This window comes from Fusarium verticillioides, chromosome 5 (genome assembly GCF_000149555.1).
Source record: "Fusarium verticillioides 7600 chromosome 5, whole genome shotgun sequence".
Taxonomy (NCBI): Eukaryota; Fungi; Ascomycota; class Sordariomycetes; order Hypocreales; family Nectriaceae; genus Fusarium; species Fusarium verticillioides.
The window spans coordinates 3,502,117-3,519,989 of NC_031679.1; the positions used below are offsets into that span (position 1 = coordinate 3,502,117).

General features: G+C 50.0%; 4 protein-coding genes across 30 annotated transcripts; 2 read left to right on the top strand and 2 right to left on the bottom strand.

Moving 5' to 3' along the window:
• The first annotated feature begins 475 nt into the window (after positions 1–475).
• FVEG_09191 (hypothetical protein) lies at positions 476–6,967 on the top strand. Of its 9 annotated transcripts, XM_018898158.1 has the most exons (4): positions 2,206–2,342; positions 2,478–2,955; positions 3,010–3,143; positions 3,199–6,324. In XM_018898158.1, the coding sequence occupies exon 4, from the start codon at positions 3,791–3,793 to the stop codon at positions 6,218–6,220; it is 2,430 nt and encodes an 809-aa protein (XP_018755971.1). In that variant the 5' UTR covers positions 2,206–2,342; positions 2,478–2,955; positions 3,010–3,143; positions 3,199–3,790; the 3' UTR covers positions 6,221–6,324. The 9 variants fall into 9 exon arrangements, with proteins under 9 accessions (XP_018755967.1, XP_018755963.1, XP_018755965.1 ...); XM_018898154.1 differs by having other exon boundaries at positions 476–2,342; positions 3,010–6,324; XM_018898156.1 differs by having other exon boundaries at positions 2,206–2,955.
• On the bottom strand, positions 6,874–14,513 carry FVEG_09192 (hypothetical protein). Of its 3 annotated transcripts, none has more exons than XM_018898159.1 (3): positions 10,984–14,513; positions 10,167–10,908; positions 6,874–9,635 (listed from the first exon to the last, which is right to left on the bottom strand). In XM_018898159.1, exons 2-3 carry the CDS (start codon positions 10,224–10,226, stop codon positions 8,160–8,162), a joined length of 1,536 nt encoding a protein of 511 aa, XP_018755972.1. In that variant the 5' UTR covers positions 10,227–10,908; positions 10,984–14,513; the 3' UTR covers positions 6,874–8,159. The 3 variants fall into 3 exon arrangements, with proteins under 3 accessions (XP_018755972.1, XP_018755974.1, XP_018755973.1); XM_018898161.1 differs by having other exon boundaries at positions 6,874–10,084; XM_018898160.1 differs by having other exon boundaries at positions 6,874–10,908.
• FVEG_16534 (hypothetical protein) lies at positions 9,623–15,112 on the top strand. Of its 17 annotated transcripts, XM_018905769.1 has the most exons (5): positions 9,682–9,965; positions 10,018–11,232; positions 11,292–14,391; positions 14,450–14,585; positions 14,644–15,086. In XM_018905769.1, the coding sequence occupies exon 3, from the start codon at positions 12,512–12,514 to the stop codon at positions 13,124–13,126; it is 615 nt and encodes a 204-aa protein (XP_018755990.1). In that variant the 5' UTR covers positions 9,682–9,965; positions 10,018–11,232; positions 11,292–12,511; the 3' UTR covers positions 13,127–14,391; positions 14,450–14,585; positions 14,644–15,086. The 17 variants fall into 17 exon arrangements, with proteins under 17 accessions (XP_018755983.1, XP_018755978.1, XP_018755977.1 ...); XM_018905778.1 differs by having other exon boundaries at positions 9,669–9,965; positions 10,018–11,352; positions 11,400–14,585; XM_018905770.1 differs by having other exon boundaries at positions 9,671–11,232; positions 11,289–13,495; positions 13,638–14,585.
• Positions 14,910–17,816, bottom strand: FVEG_09193 (FACT complex subunit POB3). Its single transcript, XM_018898162.1, has 5 exons — positions 17,435–17,816; positions 17,177–17,376; positions 16,326–17,051; positions 15,902–16,273; positions 14,910–15,851 (listed from the first exon to the last, which is right to left on the bottom strand). Exons 2-5 carry the CDS (start codon positions 17,185–17,187, stop codon positions 15,266–15,268), a joined length of 1,695 nt encoding a protein of 564 aa, XP_018755992.1. The 5' UTR covers positions 17,188–17,376; positions 17,435–17,816; the 3' UTR covers positions 14,910–15,265.
• Positions 17,817–17,873: the final 57 nt, after the last annotated feature.

Genomic DNA, 17,873 nt, shown 5'->3' on the forward strand with positions numbered 1-17,873 from the left:
TCAACTCCCGAGTTATCGCATCTCCCCAATGTTTTCTCAGAACCCCTCTCATCATCAATAAACCTCACTCTACCGGTTTGATCATCGCGTCATTCTGATCATAATCTGCATATTAACTTTCAGCGGCAAAACCATATGGTGACGACGTCGAGTATCGAAGGTTCCATCGCGGCTTCTGGCGCCACCTGGCCTCCGTCTAGCAGCCTTTAACAGTCTCAAAGCTACCCAAGCCCAGCCTTAGCGTCTCGGTTCATCAAGCCCCCAAAGCTGCTCCTACAGCCCCAGGGTCAGTGGCGGCAAACATCCGTATGCCGTTGCCCAGGACGCTCTGTACGTATTTCCTTAGCTCAGCAGCTGGCGCAGCTTCTTGTGGAGTTCGGGACAGGGGCAGGATGCCACTTGGGTCATCAACGTGATTAGTTCCTGGGCCCGTGATGAGTTAATCAAAAGAGAAGGGGCCATATCGCTCCCTACCCACCAACGCGCGATTCAAGCAGGAGTTGGGAAACCAAAGCTCTCCCGAAGCCCCAGCTGAGTTCTGTTACACGCACGTTCTTGATGGCCTCAGTGTGTCCGCTCAAGGGCCCGGCACTCCTACCCCTGGCCACTAACCACAAAGGGCAAAGGAGTCCTGGCCCTGGCACTACTGCACGTTACTGCAGGGCCCTGGTTCCCTCCGTTATTGACCCCCCCGAGACTGGAACACTAACTTGCAAGCAATTGGCAGAGCCAACAAGGTCGCGGCAATGTCCCAGAAAAGATTCACCGCGTTTGTTTCGTCACATCGGCATCAAGCTTTTTGTCTCATCATATTCGCTCATCCGGCTGTCCTTCCGCGTCATCCACGAGCCGATCTTCTCTTTCCAAACCCGGATTCTTGGACGGCGCAGTGTCTTTCAAAGCCCACCACGCGTTCGTCGTCCCACAGCCCGTCCCAGCGCAGCGGGTCAGGGCAGAACCAAGACGCCTGAGCAACCGATGGTTACCCTTCTTGTTGATGTTCCTGTTTTACCAACCGTAGGCGTCGGTGCCATTTGTGCACAAAGCTCACCTCAATGCTCAGGCTGGGTGCCACGCCGTCTGTGTGCTGCAACAGCCAGTCTAGCTCAGCCCCTGACCTTGCTTAGTTCCTAGACTCATGATTCTCTATCCATCCGACCCTTATCTCTCGTGGGGTTAGGTGAGATTTCTACGACATGAGAAAATCTCGTTCCCTGGTCACATAGGCGTCTAAAAACAGTCCATGAGTGTTCTGCCGTCCCTTCCAACCAGGAAATGAGGATGTATTGGGTAGTTCGTCAAGATCAAGACTCGTCTTGGCAATACTATGGCGCCTTCAATGAAATGAAATGAGCCAGCAATCTCCTCATATCGATAGCTTTTGACTCAAGCAATTCAACGGATTTCATGGCTTGGAGAGCAAGCTTCCAACTGAAATAATGGCTGCATCGCCAAACGTTATCTGGTCTATGATCACGGGAAAAGGCATTGCACACGTTTCAAAGCAGCCTTCATCGTCCAGATCCCACGTGTTTTCTGGGCTGATTATGATAGACATGCTTATACCATGCCTTTAGCTAGATCTTGTTCCAAACCATCAGTGGTTATCCTCCACAGCAAGGAAACTCCTTAAAACTAGGAGAAGATGAAGCAATCTGCAGATGCGGTCATTGCTCAACCTTGGCCACGGTCTGTATCCTCCTCGCCATCCCCGACGCTAAAACGAACCACAAGATGTTTAGTGGGCTTCCAGAGCTTGCAACGCCGGACGCGTTTCTTCTGATGACCCGCAAAAAGGGTCTTGAGCTAGCGCGTCATATGCTGCCCTGCTTTCAAGTTCAGTCCTGTCAGTCGATTAAAAAACGATAACAGGATGCGTGAATGAACGCGCAGTTGCTGTGGCATACCTGAAATTGCAAGTCTCGCAGACTATGGGCTACTAGTCGAAGGGATGTAAACGGCACAGCGTATATGAGAATGAAGAGAACCATGAAGCCATACATGGGAAAGCACGAAGCCAGTGTCCCAAGGGCTCCGAATATACGGATGGAAATGCAGTGGGGTAGAAGGGCTGGGTGAGAAGACCCTTGCAGTTTTCACCGATCCCCTCTCTTCTGGGTCTATTGCATGTCTTCTGCGAAGTGTTGCCATGTCAAGGTCTCGGTAAGTAATTTCGAACTTTCATTAGATCCCTCCGATTTTGATTGAAAGGATTCCCCGGTTACATTTGTCCATGTCCATTTCTAGATAACGAATTGTTTGATCATACATACATAGAGACCGATTCACTGTGTTCATGTCCCACCTCCAGTCACCGAACTCCCCACGACGTCAATGGCCGAGTACGTAACCTGCTCTGTGGGTTCATTCGTCATCCGTCATCCGAGCCAAGCGGAGTGGCTATGGCTTCGTTCCTGCATTGCTCATGGAGCTGGTTCCCCCAAAGCTACTGATAGAGCAGAGCTAACAGGGAACAGGCTTTGGTCCTCTGTCGAGCATCGCTCTGAGGCCAGCAGGCTTGATTGTGTGTCACTCTAAATCCTGAAGACAAAAAGTCTATCAAACCGGGCGCCGGAATCCAATGTCATTATCTGCCACGAGCTCAGCGTGCTGAACTGCAAGTATCGTGTATTGAATGGGCAGCCGAGAAAGAAACAGAGTCCAGATATTAAGACTTGCTGCTGCGTTGTCATTACTACCTAGTAACTAATCCGACTGCAGATACCGACTTTTCCTTCTTTCTTTTTTTTGTGCTTTGGCTTTGAGCTCTTGTCGTTGTTTCAAGCTGCAGAGAAAGAAAAACCTGCCCATTGACGCACGCATAACGACCCATCTCATCGTTGTGTCAACATCCACTTATTCATAGTTGCTTCTGTGGATGTGAAAAGTTTGCAGGTCATTTTTGATTGTTTGGACCTCTTCATTCTCTGCTTGACGGCGTTTCGTCGTGTCTATGTAACGGCTTGTGTTGTTTCCTCTTGCCTTAACCTGACTGACATACAAGATAAGGTAATTAAGACTCACTGATGGTCAAACATCTTGCACCCACTTGGTCTCTGTCTGGGTAGGCGGTTAGGGCGTCCATGGCACCACCACGGACCTCATGTCGCCTTATGACGAGTCCAGCATCGTCTGAGGTTACGGTTAGGGAAATGCACTCGCACTCAGACACAGGCCCGTACGCTCAAACTCGCACAGTACGCATTGCGATACCGACACTCAAGTCTGCCTGATCGATGTATCCTTGCATATATCCTACCTGGACTATCCCGGCCAGAATGGGCCTTGCAGAGAAGGAAAAACCCCCCAGATTCCCGGGGCTTGTGTCCGTCGAGACGGGCCAGGGACAGCCCAACGCAACCCACTCGAAGCCCTGTCGAGGGACCCCCTTACCACCGCCCTAGTCTCCCTTAGCCCCAGTTCCTAGGGCCTGTCTAATCTTTGGGAGGGTACAAGCTGCCTTGCCCCAAGATTGCATCAATCTCTCGCTCATCTTGTTAACTTATATGTACATTGCATCCTCGTTGTTATAATCTTGTTGTTTGATCTCCCGATGACCTTTCCCACCCCTCATTTCGATACATTTTTTGAAACCTCGTGGCATCATCTGATCTGCCCTATCCCAAGTCTCTCTTTAAGGTCTCACTTACTCCATTCCTTACTATATCTCACTGCCCTGCCTGGTTTAAATCAAGAACAAGAAGTTGTGGAATAGGCCAGTTTCGCAAGTCATTGTTTACATACAGGGCACGCTCCGCCGTCGCCCTCCTCTTGGAGGACTTGTGTAATCATGTGGGCTGCTACAATGCCTTATTACTCAGAATACCAGTCGGATCGTTCCAGGCGCGATACAAACCAGAATGCTCAAGCCAATGCCAGTAATGATGTCCATGGCTACCGCGATGTATCCCCCCACACCCGGCACTCACCCATCGATCTGGACGAATACATGGTGCCAGCCATAGAGGGCCCTCCATCACCCGAGAGAATTCGCCAATTGAGCAAGCAGATGAAACATGCGTCTCACCTTAATCGAGGTCACCGGGCTGTATCGTCTGGGTCTTCGTCGTTTGTGAATAGTGAGCGAGGATGGGAGCAGGGATTCGAAAACATGAGCATTACTCGGCACTCATCCCAGCGATCTACGACTAGCGGAACTTCTTCCTCTCGAGACCGACCCGACAGTGTGCAAGTACTGGGCAAGAATATCTTCCATCGCCGTGCAAAGTCGAGCAAGTCAGGACGCTCGAGACGTGAGAGCAGCGCCCAGAGCTCATCGGGAAGTTCATTGTACTCGACTGAATTGAGCAGCGAAACTTCCTTGACCACCTTCAAGGACGCCATCATGCCTACTATCTTTGCCCGCCGGAAAACATCTCGCGACGAGACAGCACTACAGAAGAAGCTTCAGATATCTGGGCCTTTCAACTTTCAGCATGTGACCCATACTCCACGCGAACAGGTAGCCAACTCAGCATCTCGTACTCCTGGACAGGAGCAACCCCAACCCAACTTCTACTCAGACCGTGTTGTCGAGCACGAAGTATCTCCCCGTAGTTCAAGAGCCTCTAACCTTCCACGTCGATTGATCAAGCACGCTCGATCCCAGGAGCAGCTCCGTACCAGCCCACCTCGGCCAGTCCGACCCCCAAGACCTCCTCCGCTTGAGCCACTTCACTCTCCTACTCTGGGTGCCCCTATTCCTCCCCCAAGAGGCTCAAGCCGACAGTCCAGCCTGCAAGATGGTGACGCACTTGCAGTGGCAAGGTTTGATCGTCCACTGACGAGCGGTGGGTTCCGACACCCTCAGCCTTTCAGCCCTAGTGAGATCATGGAGCGACCTCCAGCAACATCTCATGGTTATGCCGTAGCTCCTGAGCAGGCAGTATTGCCAGTAGACGATCACCGATTCTCGCATGCGATCACCACACCAGATGATGCAGCCTGGCCACTTCCGGTAACCGCAACTTATGAGCCACCATTGCCAGATGTGCCAGAGGAGGAAGAACATATGGTAAACATTGGACGATCACCAAAGAGTATCATCAGTACCAGGTCTTCGCTGCGTGCTAGCCAATCAGTCCCTCTTCTTCGGGGCTCCCAGACTCTCGAGAATGATGCTGCCCAACACAGTGCTGGACACTACAACGGCCAAGCTCACTCCTTTAGAGAGAGCTGGGAGGATGATATCGACTACTGCTACGAGCACGAGGCCGATGCCAACTTCGATTACGAGTGGGAGAGACCGTCGTTGGAAGGTGGACGAGAGCATGCACCTGGAGTTCAAGTGGCATTGTTTAAAGATGATGAGTTGAGGGAGCTACCGACCATCGGCACTGCTGAGTCGTCTCCCGGTATGCTTTCCGCGTCCCGTTTTGATATGCCGGCTCTAAGCCCCGCTAGTCAGGCTTCGCCGGAGAGTGCCTTCGAGGCCGTCACTCCAAGCACGGGAGTCGCTGTGACAAATAACTTCTCGCTCCCACGCGGTGACAAGGTCCACCGACCGTCCAATCTTAGCCATTGTCGAAACGACTCTCGAGCATCCAGCTTCAAGGAGTCGTATGGCTTCACCCTGTCCCCTTCGCTACTCATCCCTGGTGACTATCATCAACAGATGCTCCTCAATGAGACTGAGAGACAGAGCTATTCGGGTGAGGATGATGTGGTTCATGGTATCGTTGACCCCAACTACCCCTATGAGGATGTCAGCAACGCTGCCAGCCGCAACTCTCTTCAGATGTCTCATCAGCGCGCAAGCACTTCCACTACAGCTACCAACTCTACATCCCTCTCTGACTCAACTGGAGAGCGTCATGTCTCTACCAACTCCACCTGGACTAACTTGACTCGCCTCACCAGCAGCACGTCATTGAACAAGTGGGTTGAGTCAAACAAGACAATCCGCGAGTCACAGATCATCAAATCACACGATGATAGCGACGAAGAAGACACTACTCCTCCTGCCTCTACTGAGAAGGACACAGTCCCTGAGCTCACACCATTCCCCTCTGTGCCCATCACCAAGAAGCCTCACCACAGGAGCCACGCAAGCGAGTCTATCGTCAGGGATGATATCCCCAACAACACCAAGTCTGTCGAGCTTCCCAAGACCCGACGTCCTCGTGCTAGAACAACAAGTCTAAGCACCCAGGCCCCTCCTGTGGGTCAATATGCACTATTTCCCCGTACATATGCCAAGGGCAATGGCGATCGTATCTAAAATGATTTGATCGCTCCATGTTGATTTGTTACCTCTTTTCGACCTCAACACTGGAGGCAACTTTCTTTTTTTTCTGTTTCATCTCTCTCTCTCTCTCTCTCTCTCTCACACACACACACACACACACACACACATTCTCACGTGCGGCATATGTCGCCTCATATTGCTTTTACACAAGACACTGTGCTCCTGGGTGTGTCAGCCCACAGTTGGATTTCTTTTGTATGGGTTTGAGCTTCGCCGCGAAAGGCATTCTATACTTGGGCCTCTGGTCCTGTGGTCCGGCTGTCAGGCCTTGACCTTCAGCCTCCGGCAACCAGGTCATTTAAGGCGTACTTTTGATCTGCAGAAAGCAGTTCACGGCATTGGGGGCGGTACTGAAAAGCTAAACAAGGCATTGGGTGTGTTTTTATTTCTTTTTTCATCCTTACTGCAATGTCTTTTCGGAGTCGGCCACTGGGGGGTCGGCCAACGGGTGAGAACAAGGTCTAGCTTTGTGCGAGAGATCTTTTGGGAATCAACTGGCGCAATATTTCCAGTTATGACGAGTGATGGATTTATGAACTTTTAGACAAAAATCAGCGGCACATAGCAGTAAGCTATCTATCTTATCCTGTACAACATACCGGCACCACAGCCAAAAATGCATTTCTGCCAAGCGCGCTGACTTTGAGACATTTACTTGCTTTTTGTATATATACTAAGTTAAAAATGACTAAAAAAATGTTGAAGTTTAACAACCAAGCATTCATTAATTCCCATGCGATGTGACCAGAACTTATTTTATTGAGCAACTGAAATTAGGATACATTCTTTGAGATGATGTCTGCCTCTGAATCCCTGCATTGCACGCGTCAAGGGTCGTATTGAATGTAGTGGTTCATACAATGCAAAGACGATTCAAAAACAAAAAGTATACAACGTCTTGCTCATGACATCAGCTGCTTTAGCTGTCGAATATAAATATCCGACTTTTCTAAAGTTTCTCCAAGACAGAGTCAACGTAGACTAAAGTTACGGAGGTTGACCGAAGATGCTTGTCATGCATAATTGTGGAATGAATTTCAAACCGCAACCATAAGTCTATTCCATGAACTTGATTATAGACAGACATGTCTCCGATAAGCCAGTGTCATATAACCCATGCTCAAAAACCATGTCTATCCCTTTCCCATTTTCTAATGTCTTTCTTTATTCCTTCTGCCCTCCCGTTCTTGCTCCATATAAAACACTAAACCGTAGAGCTCCCTCCCTTATAGAACCCTAATGCTCCACACCAATGTAGACAAAGAAGAAGATTCAAGTAAGAAGGCGTGGCAACATGATGTAACACAGACCATGTGTCCAGTCCGATCAAGTCAAGCCATGTCTCTATGTGCTGTGCGGTACTGTGGTGCTGTGGCTTTTGTGTCATGTGAGTCGTAAGTCCAAAGAAAGGATGGCATGGGTAATGAGGGAAGGAGGTGTAACAAGAACAATCAAACAGCATGTCTAAGTGAGGGAATACAAAAGGAATATCAAAAACAAACATACAAGACCAAACAAACATATAAGCAAGCACCCATGAAAGGACAGAGTCACTTCCATTCTTGATACTGCCTGAGCCCCACGCCCCTTTTGAATCTGTCACAACTTGAGAACCAAAACATGAAAACGAATATCAATAGGGCGTCTGGTAATAGGTCGCATGGGTAAGGACTAAGGAGTGTCCACGTAAAACAAATCACCATGGGACCAACATGCTATGCGAACAAATGAAGCAAGCCAAAGGATAATCAAACAAGAATAGGAATATGAAGAGACTATGAATGGTTAAAGAGAGATGCAAACTTATCAAACATGTACTCATTCACGAACATGTTGTTTGAGAAGCCTGACTCTCAAAAACTTTGAGTGACTGTGCAACTATTGCCTCTCTATACCCACAATATGTTGTTTGTTATGAACCTTCTTTCTCATCATCATCATCATCATCCCGCTCCCTCTTAGGATCCTTATTCGTGTCGGCTTCGGCAGAGTTCTCTTGGCCCGACGAGGATGTCGCGCTTTCGGAATTTGATTCTTTGAGTCGTCGTAGGCTGCCATGAAGCTCAAGGTTCTCGAGTTCGAGTTGATTTCTCTCACGTTCTAATGCTTGAATATGCTTGCGAGCCATTTCAAGCACCTCGCCCTTACTGACACGTCTGTCAGCATCGTTTGCATGGTCGGATTCGTTATCCTCGTTTCCATTGCCGCTGCTACTTTCCCCATGGCGGAGTTGGTCGGGCAGCGTGCTGAGGAGAGATTCGAATTGGGCATTGAGGCGATTTCGATATTGCTTTTCGACGAGATTGTGAGAGGCTCGTGTTCGACGGTCTTCGGGAGTGTCGTTGGGCTTGTCTCGACTATTTTTGGACGTCCGAGAAGCACTGCGGAGCTTGCTTTGGCGGCTAGACGCTGTCGATACTGTCGAGGCCATGGACACTGATTTGGAGCCAATACTGGCACGGCTGTTCTGCGACGCAGAACTGGGACTGGCAGCATCGGATATCGAAGGTGCTGTCCCGCCAGTACTGCTACTCATAGCCCCCTGAGAAGCGTCCGATAGTTTGCGAGCCTCTTTCTTTTGTCGTCTCGGTCGAGGAGTCTTTCGTGGACGAGAAGCAGGTGTCGCGCTATTGTCTCCCGTAGGCTCGTCTATGTCGGCCCAGGGGTTGGTGGCAACATGATGAACGGGGGTCCGCACTTTTGGAGTGCTGGCATCATGGCTCATAGAATCGTCCCATTGATTTGGAACGCCTGTATCGAAGTGGGCACTATTCGGGTGAATGCTTGAAGGTGAAACGAGATTGCTTCCGTACGAAAATGAGGCCGGATCTGTCGGCGCATGCGAAAGAGGGTTCGAATGCCCAACAACGCCCATATGCCCTGGGATCTCAAAATCAAAGTGAGGGTGATTTAGCTGCAAATTTGGAGGAACATGGTACATGCTCCAATCCATCGACATTGGACCAGAAGAGGCGGGAGGGATGTGACTTGCAAACCCAGCGGGCGGAAGACTCGCTGAACTCTGAGCTGAATGAGCTCCATGGCCATGGCCGGGACCATGAATTCCATGCGCCTGGGGATGCGCACCATGAGAAAGATGGGAACCATGTGGGTGTTGCTGCGCGTGTAAGTCGATGTCAAGGTCAATTTCAAGGTGAGCGCGTGATTGTGCACGTGACGCTTCAGGAACGGTGCCCGGCAATTGCATTCCGAGTACCGGGCCCGGTAAGGTCACCGGACCCGAGTGATGATTTGCGTTTGGATTCGCGTGGTGGTGGGTCTCGATTTCGGTCGGTTCTGGCCGTGGCGGCGCATCGCGGCTCGTTCGATTCGGCGACGAAATGGGCTGTTGATGTGGGAAATGACCGGATGGTGCCGGCGCTATCATCTGCTCCAACGGAAACGCCAAACGTTAGACTTTATTCCATCTTCACTGATTGTTCACTCTTCTCTTTCATCTCCTGTTTTCTGTCTCAAAATTGCCACTCTACTGTCTCCTCCAGGTCTCGACTCGCTTCAGCTCTTTTCCCCTGCCGGTTCTTTTGCCCCTGAGCTATTGAATTGAATGTGTCTCGTTTGACGAGGAAACTTTTGCGAAAAAATGGCCTCTTCTAAACGAGTTTTTCGGTGGTACCATTGAATACCAGGGCGCGACAACAAACCATGATTCAATAGCTCGAGTCATCCTTCGGGAGAGACGGAATCGAGACAGACACCAGTTGGGTCGAGACTTAGCCACTGGCCTGATGCATGGTGTTGACATGTCTCAGCTGCTTTGCTGCAACCATGACATGCTATTGAGCATTGACCTCGACAGGATATCTCCAACTGGCCAAACTTCCTCTTCAACTTTAATTCACATCGCACAAGGGGGCAGCAGTACACTCTCCACCCGTCGCCTCGTCGTCAATTAACGTACCTCTGGCTCTTCTATGAGAAAGTCATAGAATGACTGGTCCTCGTTATGATCCCCCGCCATGGTGGGATTGGAGGTCGGAGGCTACAGCAAATTCTGGACTTGCGTAGCCACTCGAGTGTTCGTCCAGCTCTTGTGTTTAGATGTCTGAAGGAGTGGGCCGGATATCGCTTTTGCCTATGCAACCAGGCGTGCCCTGGCTGTCACTTTAATAGCAACTGGTCGTCGATTGTGATCTAAGGATCCAGGTATGATATCGAGTGGAAGTGCGATCGAGCTTCGATCAGTGAACGTCTTGATAAACAACGTCTGTTGGTTCAGTCGGCTTGGGCCCGTGGCCGGCACCGTACTTCGCCACGGAGGTTGGTTGTTTAAAGGACCCGACTGCTTATACAGCAATTTGAAGCCGCAGACTCCGACGTCACTGGAACCTGCTCAATAGTTCTAGCACCACGGACGCCGATTTGCAGCCAACAAGTAAATTAGAAGATCGAGGGCCCTGTTCCCATTCCAGGAGGGGCGATGCTGTACGGTAGTCTCGTGCTCCCACCAAACACAAGATAAAATGTCACCCCACCAAAGAGATTTCTCGGCACCACGAGACAATCGGTCACCTATTAGGTGACGGATCGAATGTCTTTTCCGGCCCTTAATTCTTTCTCAGATGATGAGCGAATGAGTGGCCGTGCCTTTCGTTTCCACTAACGGTATTCAAGGCCTTCCTCACTGCCGCTCCGCGTACCTGCTTCACACCATTGTTAACGTCAAAGGACATGCTGGGTTGGGTGACATTTGCCCAGATCGTCACATCTTTACTCACAGGTTCCCTCTTCAGCCGCACTATCGACTGCGTATCCTCGTGGTGGTCTTTCGTTTTCTCGTACTTTGGCCTCCGGCCCCTTTCCTTCTCCTCCTCCGTCTGTCGCCTCTTCCCCTGAGGCTGTAAGAGTCGAGTGACTAGTCACGGGGACATCCAACGTTGTCCCGAGGCCTGAGCGGTAATATGGTTCGAGGCCCTTGATGACTACACTCTGGCGTGCTCACGCATTCGCCCTAGTTATAGGATGTGGTGAGATCTGTTTTGTCAAAAATAACATAGGGCAACCTGATGGTGTTGTGTCAAAGCAGGACAAGCTTCTCTTCCCTTCCCCACGTGAACTATTAGGCTTCCAATAGGAAGATGTGGCTGGTATGAATCCGTGGCCGTGGGAAAGCCAATGCTGAATGATGGAGGAGCCATGTGTGGATTCAAGTCGACGCCCTGATTGTGTTTGCATTAACTCGACAATCGAATTGGCCAGTGCCCCCGCCTTTACCGCCCAAGGGGGGACTTGGGGACAGCTTCTGGGAAACCCGAGCTGGAATTGGACCTGGGAAATAGGTGGACTCCTTTGGGGGGAGGAGACAGGAAACCGGGGCGGGGATTAGGTCCGGGAAGGAGACGGGGACCGACTGTAAGTGGTACTTTGGGCATTCGTGCTCTGTAAAGTGATCGGCATATCGAGACCTTGCCCATCCAGCCTTTATTGGACATCTTGGCTTGACAAGCCCTACCGCTCACATGTCAAGCGCGGAAGAGTGCATGTTTGAGGCGCCTATATCTTCCCTGCCAGTGTCGTTCTCCGAGTTCTGTCAGTTTGGCGCGATGCCGAATCATGTTGTAGTGACGATTGTGAGCGGTCAGATCTGGATCTTCTTAAACTAGGCTATCCAGGCACTCCACAAGGCTCTTGCCCGTTCTAAACTGGAGAGAGAAGGACGTTATTCATCTGTTATCTCATAAAAGCCAAGAGCCCGCTCGCTCTGTCAAGTGCCACAGCTCGACCAGCCCAGGTATTCAGGTGGTTCATCGAAAGAAGGACCACTCATAAGTCGAGAAGCTCACTGGGCATACTGGGAATAACGACCAGGTGACTGAGGCACGGCCATCGTGATACTAGGTGATACCACAAGCTTCTTCATTTTGCTATGACTTCGTACGGTGGTCCGGTTGTTTCGGATGCCGCAGCACGGAGATGATAACTGTAACTAGATGGTTCCATTGATTTGGTAATTTTGACAGGAACACTCCAACCAGGTACGGATGGCTTCTGATCCAAATCAGACCGCGTACTGACCACACAATTCTGTAAGTATACGTCTGTATTATGGTGGTCTGATCCAAGTTCGCAACCGAGGAGCGGGGGGGGTGGCTGGCTACAACCAGGGGGGAGGGGGCTGCAAGCCTGTAGCTCACCCAACGAAAATGTATGCCATGCCTGGGAAAAAACGACCCTGGGCTGAAGGGATTCACGTTGGATCATGAAGCTAGGACGTTTCGAGGGGAATTGGGGGACTAATGGAGCCGGATGTGGTTGTTGGCCGTTGAGCTGATATGTCGTTTTGGGGGGGCGTCGTTAGGATTGAACATGACGGACGGGAAAGACAACGGTTTTTTGTGGGCTAAACCATGTCCATCTATCGCTGCCGTCTTCGTGGCGGGAGTCTTTTTTAGCCCTTATGTTCGACGTCACTGTTTCTGGGTGTTGTTTCCTCTTTTTTCGGCGGTGGCATCTTTTTTTCTGATGGCGCTGAGTTTGCTGCAGAGTGTGAACAAGTTATGCTCGTCGACCGAGATGGTGCAGACAAGCCGTTGGCCGAAAGCCAACGTCACCTCGGAAAGGAATAGGAATACTTCTCTCTTCACCCTATGCAAAGTGCAGCTAGCCCGGAGCTCCTTCTCCTCTTGTCAGACAGACAATCGATTATGTAGGGCTTGCATAATGGTTTGTGTGGCTTGCTCAGCCCTGGCAATTCATATCGAAATGTTGTATAGGTCATATTCAGCCCTGATCTACGTTCGGCCGCGAGTAAGATGCCTTGTGCGAAGAGAGCTCTTTGGGTCAGATCAAATACGGGCGGAATTAGTCAACCGTAAGAAACAGAGGAAGGATTCTTTTCGGAAGGCAGCCGCAGTTTCCTAGGACTGGATGCTACGGAGTACAGGCACCTCAGATACTGTGCCTAGGTAACTACCAACCCTGCGCCTGCCCTGTCCTGCACGGGGAGTAAGGTGTTTGGGAAGGTGCGACGCAGAACGGGTACCTTCTTCATGCCAGCCAGGTGTTACACGCTGTGCGCGTTGTGTGGAGCTGATGAGGAGGAAGGTTGAATGTAGTATAAGGTAAGGCAACGGACAAGATAGTGGTCATGTTGGTTTCGTTACTCAATGGGAAACCGAAGGAATTGCTCGAAAGACGACGGATTTATAGAGATCGCGACAGGTCAACTTCCCTGCCACTTACACAGATTCAGTTCAGGTCGAGCAAGTCATAGTTACGTCTTAAACTCATGTAAGAAACCGTTTTCTATAACTCAAAAGCTTGTTCTGCAGAAGCCAGCGATAGCGAGTGCTCCTAAGAACCCTTGAAGGATCAGATCATGGCTATTCGACCCAAACAACTCCTCTCTGACTGACGGGGCCTTCTGTTATAGGACCCAGGCATTATTTGTGATACCCTCCAGGCTCCATTGCTCAAGGTACCCCTGATCCTCGGTTCTGCAGGCCGAGTAGCTGGTCGTTCAGGCTGTCAGAACCCTCTCGTGCATTATCGCTGACGGGACACAAATGTTCATCTGTGAGCTCCCATCCATCCTTCACACGACAGTTACAGTACATACCTAGGCATTTTCAAGGTGACCCTGCTAACCAACGGCCCGGCCATTTCAATGCGCTGACTCGGATATGGCCCCTCCTGTGAACCCACGTCGGAGCCGGAGTGTGTGAGCTGTCACATACTAGTGCGGTAATACATGAAAAATGTTTTTTTTTTCACTTATTTTTCATTTATTGCGCTCCATGTTACGCTGAACTTCGGCAGAAGCAAAACTTCGCTTACATCCCTGGCCCCGGCTGATCTGATCTTTGTCCAAACCTTAAACGACAAGGTCTTGGACATTTGAATGGCACCTTTTTTCTCCAAATATACCCAATAATACGAGACTTGAATTTTACCCCTCGGATCTCGTTACTATTACCAGAAAGAGCAATTTCTATGACACCAAATCTTGGTGCATTGAGCTGATCAACATCTCCACGAAGCTTTAGTGTTAGATCACCTACCACTGACATGTACCTAGGCAAAGGTCATGTAAGAGGTCTACGTACCTCAGCTTGCAGTATCTTAGTCTCTTAACCTACCATCGCCGATCAAGGGCCACCCCTGATCATCGGAGCCAAACCGAGAACGTTCAGCAACTATCCGTCTCCACCTATAGAATCAGCAAGACTCACATTGGGTGTACAGGAACGCACACGAACGAGAGTGCAGGATCGTGATCTACATGTAGTAAGCAGTCAGCCTTCCGGAGAATATCCATGTTTTCTTTTCTTCAGGAGAATTGCTAGCTACCGGATCTATTTACGCATTTGCCTCGGCGCTCGTACGTTGTTTGCGACTCGTGACCGCACTGTAACAGAGACTGATACGATGGTAATTAGACTGTTCGTTGTAAAGCCGACGATAAGATTTTATGGGGAGCTCTCTTAGTAGTCGTCACTAGCTCTTTGCGGCTGACAACTGACGGGCGATCCAAATGCACCCCTCTCCAGGTGACGAGAACAAGGAGTACCCCAGATGGCTTGATCAATTACGAGCCTGTACTTGTAGTAGATATATTACAGGCTAAAGGATGTCCCGAGGCTCTTTCAACTCAATGATTTATTGCTATAGTTTGCAGATGAATCAATTTCCATATTAAAAAACTCAGCGCAAAGCAAGCTTAATTTCATCTAGCCTCAATCGATCTAGTCTCGTCGACTATATGTCAGTGCCATGGATGTCATGACCAATGCCACCACAAAGCTGTTCCGAACATGAGTCGTGCAGAAAGACAGCTTGTTAACCAAACTATCAAAGCGGAATACGATATTGTAATTGGTAAAACATACTACTACATGAACCCAGGTGGAAGTGTCAAATCGTCTTTCTAGCCCAAACGCCTTTGGTATCTCGGTCTCCAAGACCAAGAGTTTTCATAGACCCGCTCCCATTAAACTGCTCACGTGTCTCACTTCAAAGACACACACGCACTCAGTAACGATGTGCCTAGGTGTGCTACCTTTAGCCTGTCTTCTTCTTCTTCTTAGGACGCTCCTCTTCCGCGTCCTCATCGTCATCATCACGTTCTTCGTCTTCATCCACGTTGCTCTCGTCACTGCCTGAGCCAGAGCTCTCGTGGGCACTGTCGTACTCCTCTGCTACATCGCTTTCGCTATCAGTTCGGAAGTCCTCGTCCACGCTCTCCTCATCCTCGTCAGCGGAGCCTCGGTCAGCCTTGGCGGCAACTTCGTCCTCGGAGTCATCCATCTGCTGATCGAGGGCGGCAGCAAGGAGGTTGGCATCCTCGTCAATCTCGTTCTTGACCCGCAGACCCTTGAGCTTGAAGAAGCTTTCGAGGGCCTTGAGGTCCTCACGGCTGATATTGCTGAACTGGGACGAGCCGGCACCATTCTTTAGAAGAACTGTGATGTCAAATGTCGACAGTGCTGATACAGCTCCGCTGACACGCGAGAAAGTAACCGATTGTGTCTGTTCGTAGGCGATGTAGACAGCGGGCTTGGGCACAAACATGAATGCCTTCTCCAGACAGTAGAGGAAACCCTCGCTTGCCTTAATAGAGCACTTGATGCCATATTGGCTGCGGTGTCTGCACACGAGTCAGTAATCTTATGATGCAGCAGAAAACAGGGAACGTACGTGATGAAGTCCTTGGCAGGGGATGAAATCTTCCTGTTACCCAGACCACGGAAGATCTTGGCGACAACTTGGTGGAGGGGTTCCTCGTAATGAGGTTCCAGCTTTTCTTGGTACTTGCTCTTAAGCTCGTCCTCGTTCAAGTTGAGGTCAATAGTGACTTCCTCGTCCTTCTTAAACTGCATCACAACGAAGGGATATCGTGTTTGACCTTGACGCAGGGGCGGGTCCAGACCCATGACAAGCATGTAGTGCACCTCATCAGGCTTTGGTAGTACCATAAACTTCTTGATAGCCTCGTATTGAATCTTGTAGTCGTAGGTTTTGCCTCGGAGTCGGAAAGAGGCTTCGTACATGTCGATATCGAAACGGCCTCTATAGATAATGTATTAGCGTGCGCACAAAAGAAGCAGAAAACCGGACATACCTGGGCGTGAGATGTAGGACATCCAGGAAAGTGGCGATAGTATCACCAGCAGTCTCGCCAATCTCAGCCTTATCAATCAGAGTCTCGTAAAACAGAGTAGCAGCATTCTTTTCCTGCTCGTCGTTACCGGCATCACTGCCTGCGTCCTCTCCTTCAGCCTCCTTGCGAGTCGTAACACCAGGAATGTAGAATCGCATCTCGACAAGCTGGTCTCGGCCAGCGGCAGCCTTGGATCCCTTCGACCTGGCACCACCGAGCTGGGCGTTAGCGCCCGTATCAGGGAGTGCCATCTCTACTGCCACCTCATTGCGGCCAGCGAGGTTGGTGTTTCCAATTTCCGAGTAGGCTAATTCGAATGCGGGCCGGTTTTGGACGCTGAATGTGAGTTCGGACTTTGAAAATTCGGCCTTGCCCCAGTTCCAGCCTCGCAGAGCGTGTTCCTTGCTCTCAAGAGCAGTGCTGTACCAGTTCTTGAACACCTTGGCAAGGCGATCGTAATCTTCTTGTTGGAAGCCATCGAGCTGGATTATGCCGGACTTGGCGCGCTGTACGATCTTGATCTCATAGCCCTTGGCGGCGCGACTCCATTGCGCAGAGGCAATGTTGTTATGATCGAGGGTGAAGGTATCGCCGCCGCCCACGGGCTTCCATCCGAAACCGGTCTCTGCGAATCTGCACTTTCCGCTCTCCTTGGAGAGGTCCAAGTAGATGTTATCGAAGCTCTCGCTGTAGTTTTGATGACTTTGTTAGCTAGCTATTGCTGCGGCAATGCTTATGAGGGCCATCAAAGGATCGAGCAAGCGCAAGATCTGTGACGAGTATAAAGGGGGTCATTGAGAGAAATTACATACATAGCAGTCATTTCGGCGACTGGTAGAAAGCTTTATAAATGCGGGAATATGCTGTGACAAGAAGATGCTGTCGTCTTTGTGAGGTGACGATGTGTTACGATGCGAGGCACGGCTTAGTCTGAAATTTGAGTGCACCCTCAGCTTAAAGGTTCAGGTCGCGGTCGGCGCGCGTCTTCACGCGGCCACTATAAAATGCTCCACTTTTGTTATATGTTACTCCAGGTCTCACTGGTTGCGCGCATTAACACAAAATCATACCAGACTAGATGCCGAGACTTGAAACCTGACAGCACACAGGTAAAGTAAACAGCTTGGGAAGCAAAGGATTGAATATCGAATGAATAAACTGAAATTCAATTTTATTATGACATCCAAACCTTTGTGTATCATTTAGCTTTCTGCTCATGGTAACAAAGCTAAATTACTGATGACCTACATAACCATTCATTACATGGAACCTTAACTGTCGCTGGTTACCTAGTACCTATCAACGGACTCGCCTTGATGGGCCCCAAAGAACAGAACGAGCTCTGTATGTAGTGTATATGGATGTGAATATTGCGTAGAAGTAGATAGAACGAGGTAAAAAATGCAACGTAGATAGCATGTGAATTCAACCAAATCGAAAAAATAGCAAGTCATCGCCGAGTCCTTAAGCCCCGTGCACTATTAGTTCCCCAACATTGCCTACGTCGGC

Coding starts and splice junctions, on each gene's coding strand:
- FVEG_09191 (XM_018898150.1), top strand. CDS start 3,791: ATGTGGGCTGCTACAATGCCTTATTACTCAGAATACCAGTCGGATCGT.
- FVEG_09193 (XM_018898162.1), bottom strand. Junction 16,274..16,325: donor GTCCTACATCTCACGCCCAG/GTATGTCCGGTT, acceptor CATTATCTATAG/AGGCCGTTTCGATATCGACA. Junction 15,852..15,901: donor CCTGCCAAGGACTTCATCAC/GTACGTTCCCTG, acceptor ACTCGTGTGCAG/ACACCGCAGCCAATATGGCA.
- FVEG_09192 (XM_018898159.1), bottom strand. CDS start 10,226: ATGGCGGGGGATCATAACGAGGACCAGTCATTCTATGACTTTCTCATA. Junction 9,636..10,166: donor TTCTCATAGAAGAGCCAGAG/GTACGTTAATTG, acceptor CCGTTGGAGCAG/ATGATAGCGCCGGCACCATC.
- FVEG_16534 (XM_018905771.1), top strand. CDS start 12,512: ATGTGGTTGTTGGCCGTTGAGCTGATATGTCGTTTTGGGGGGGCGTCG.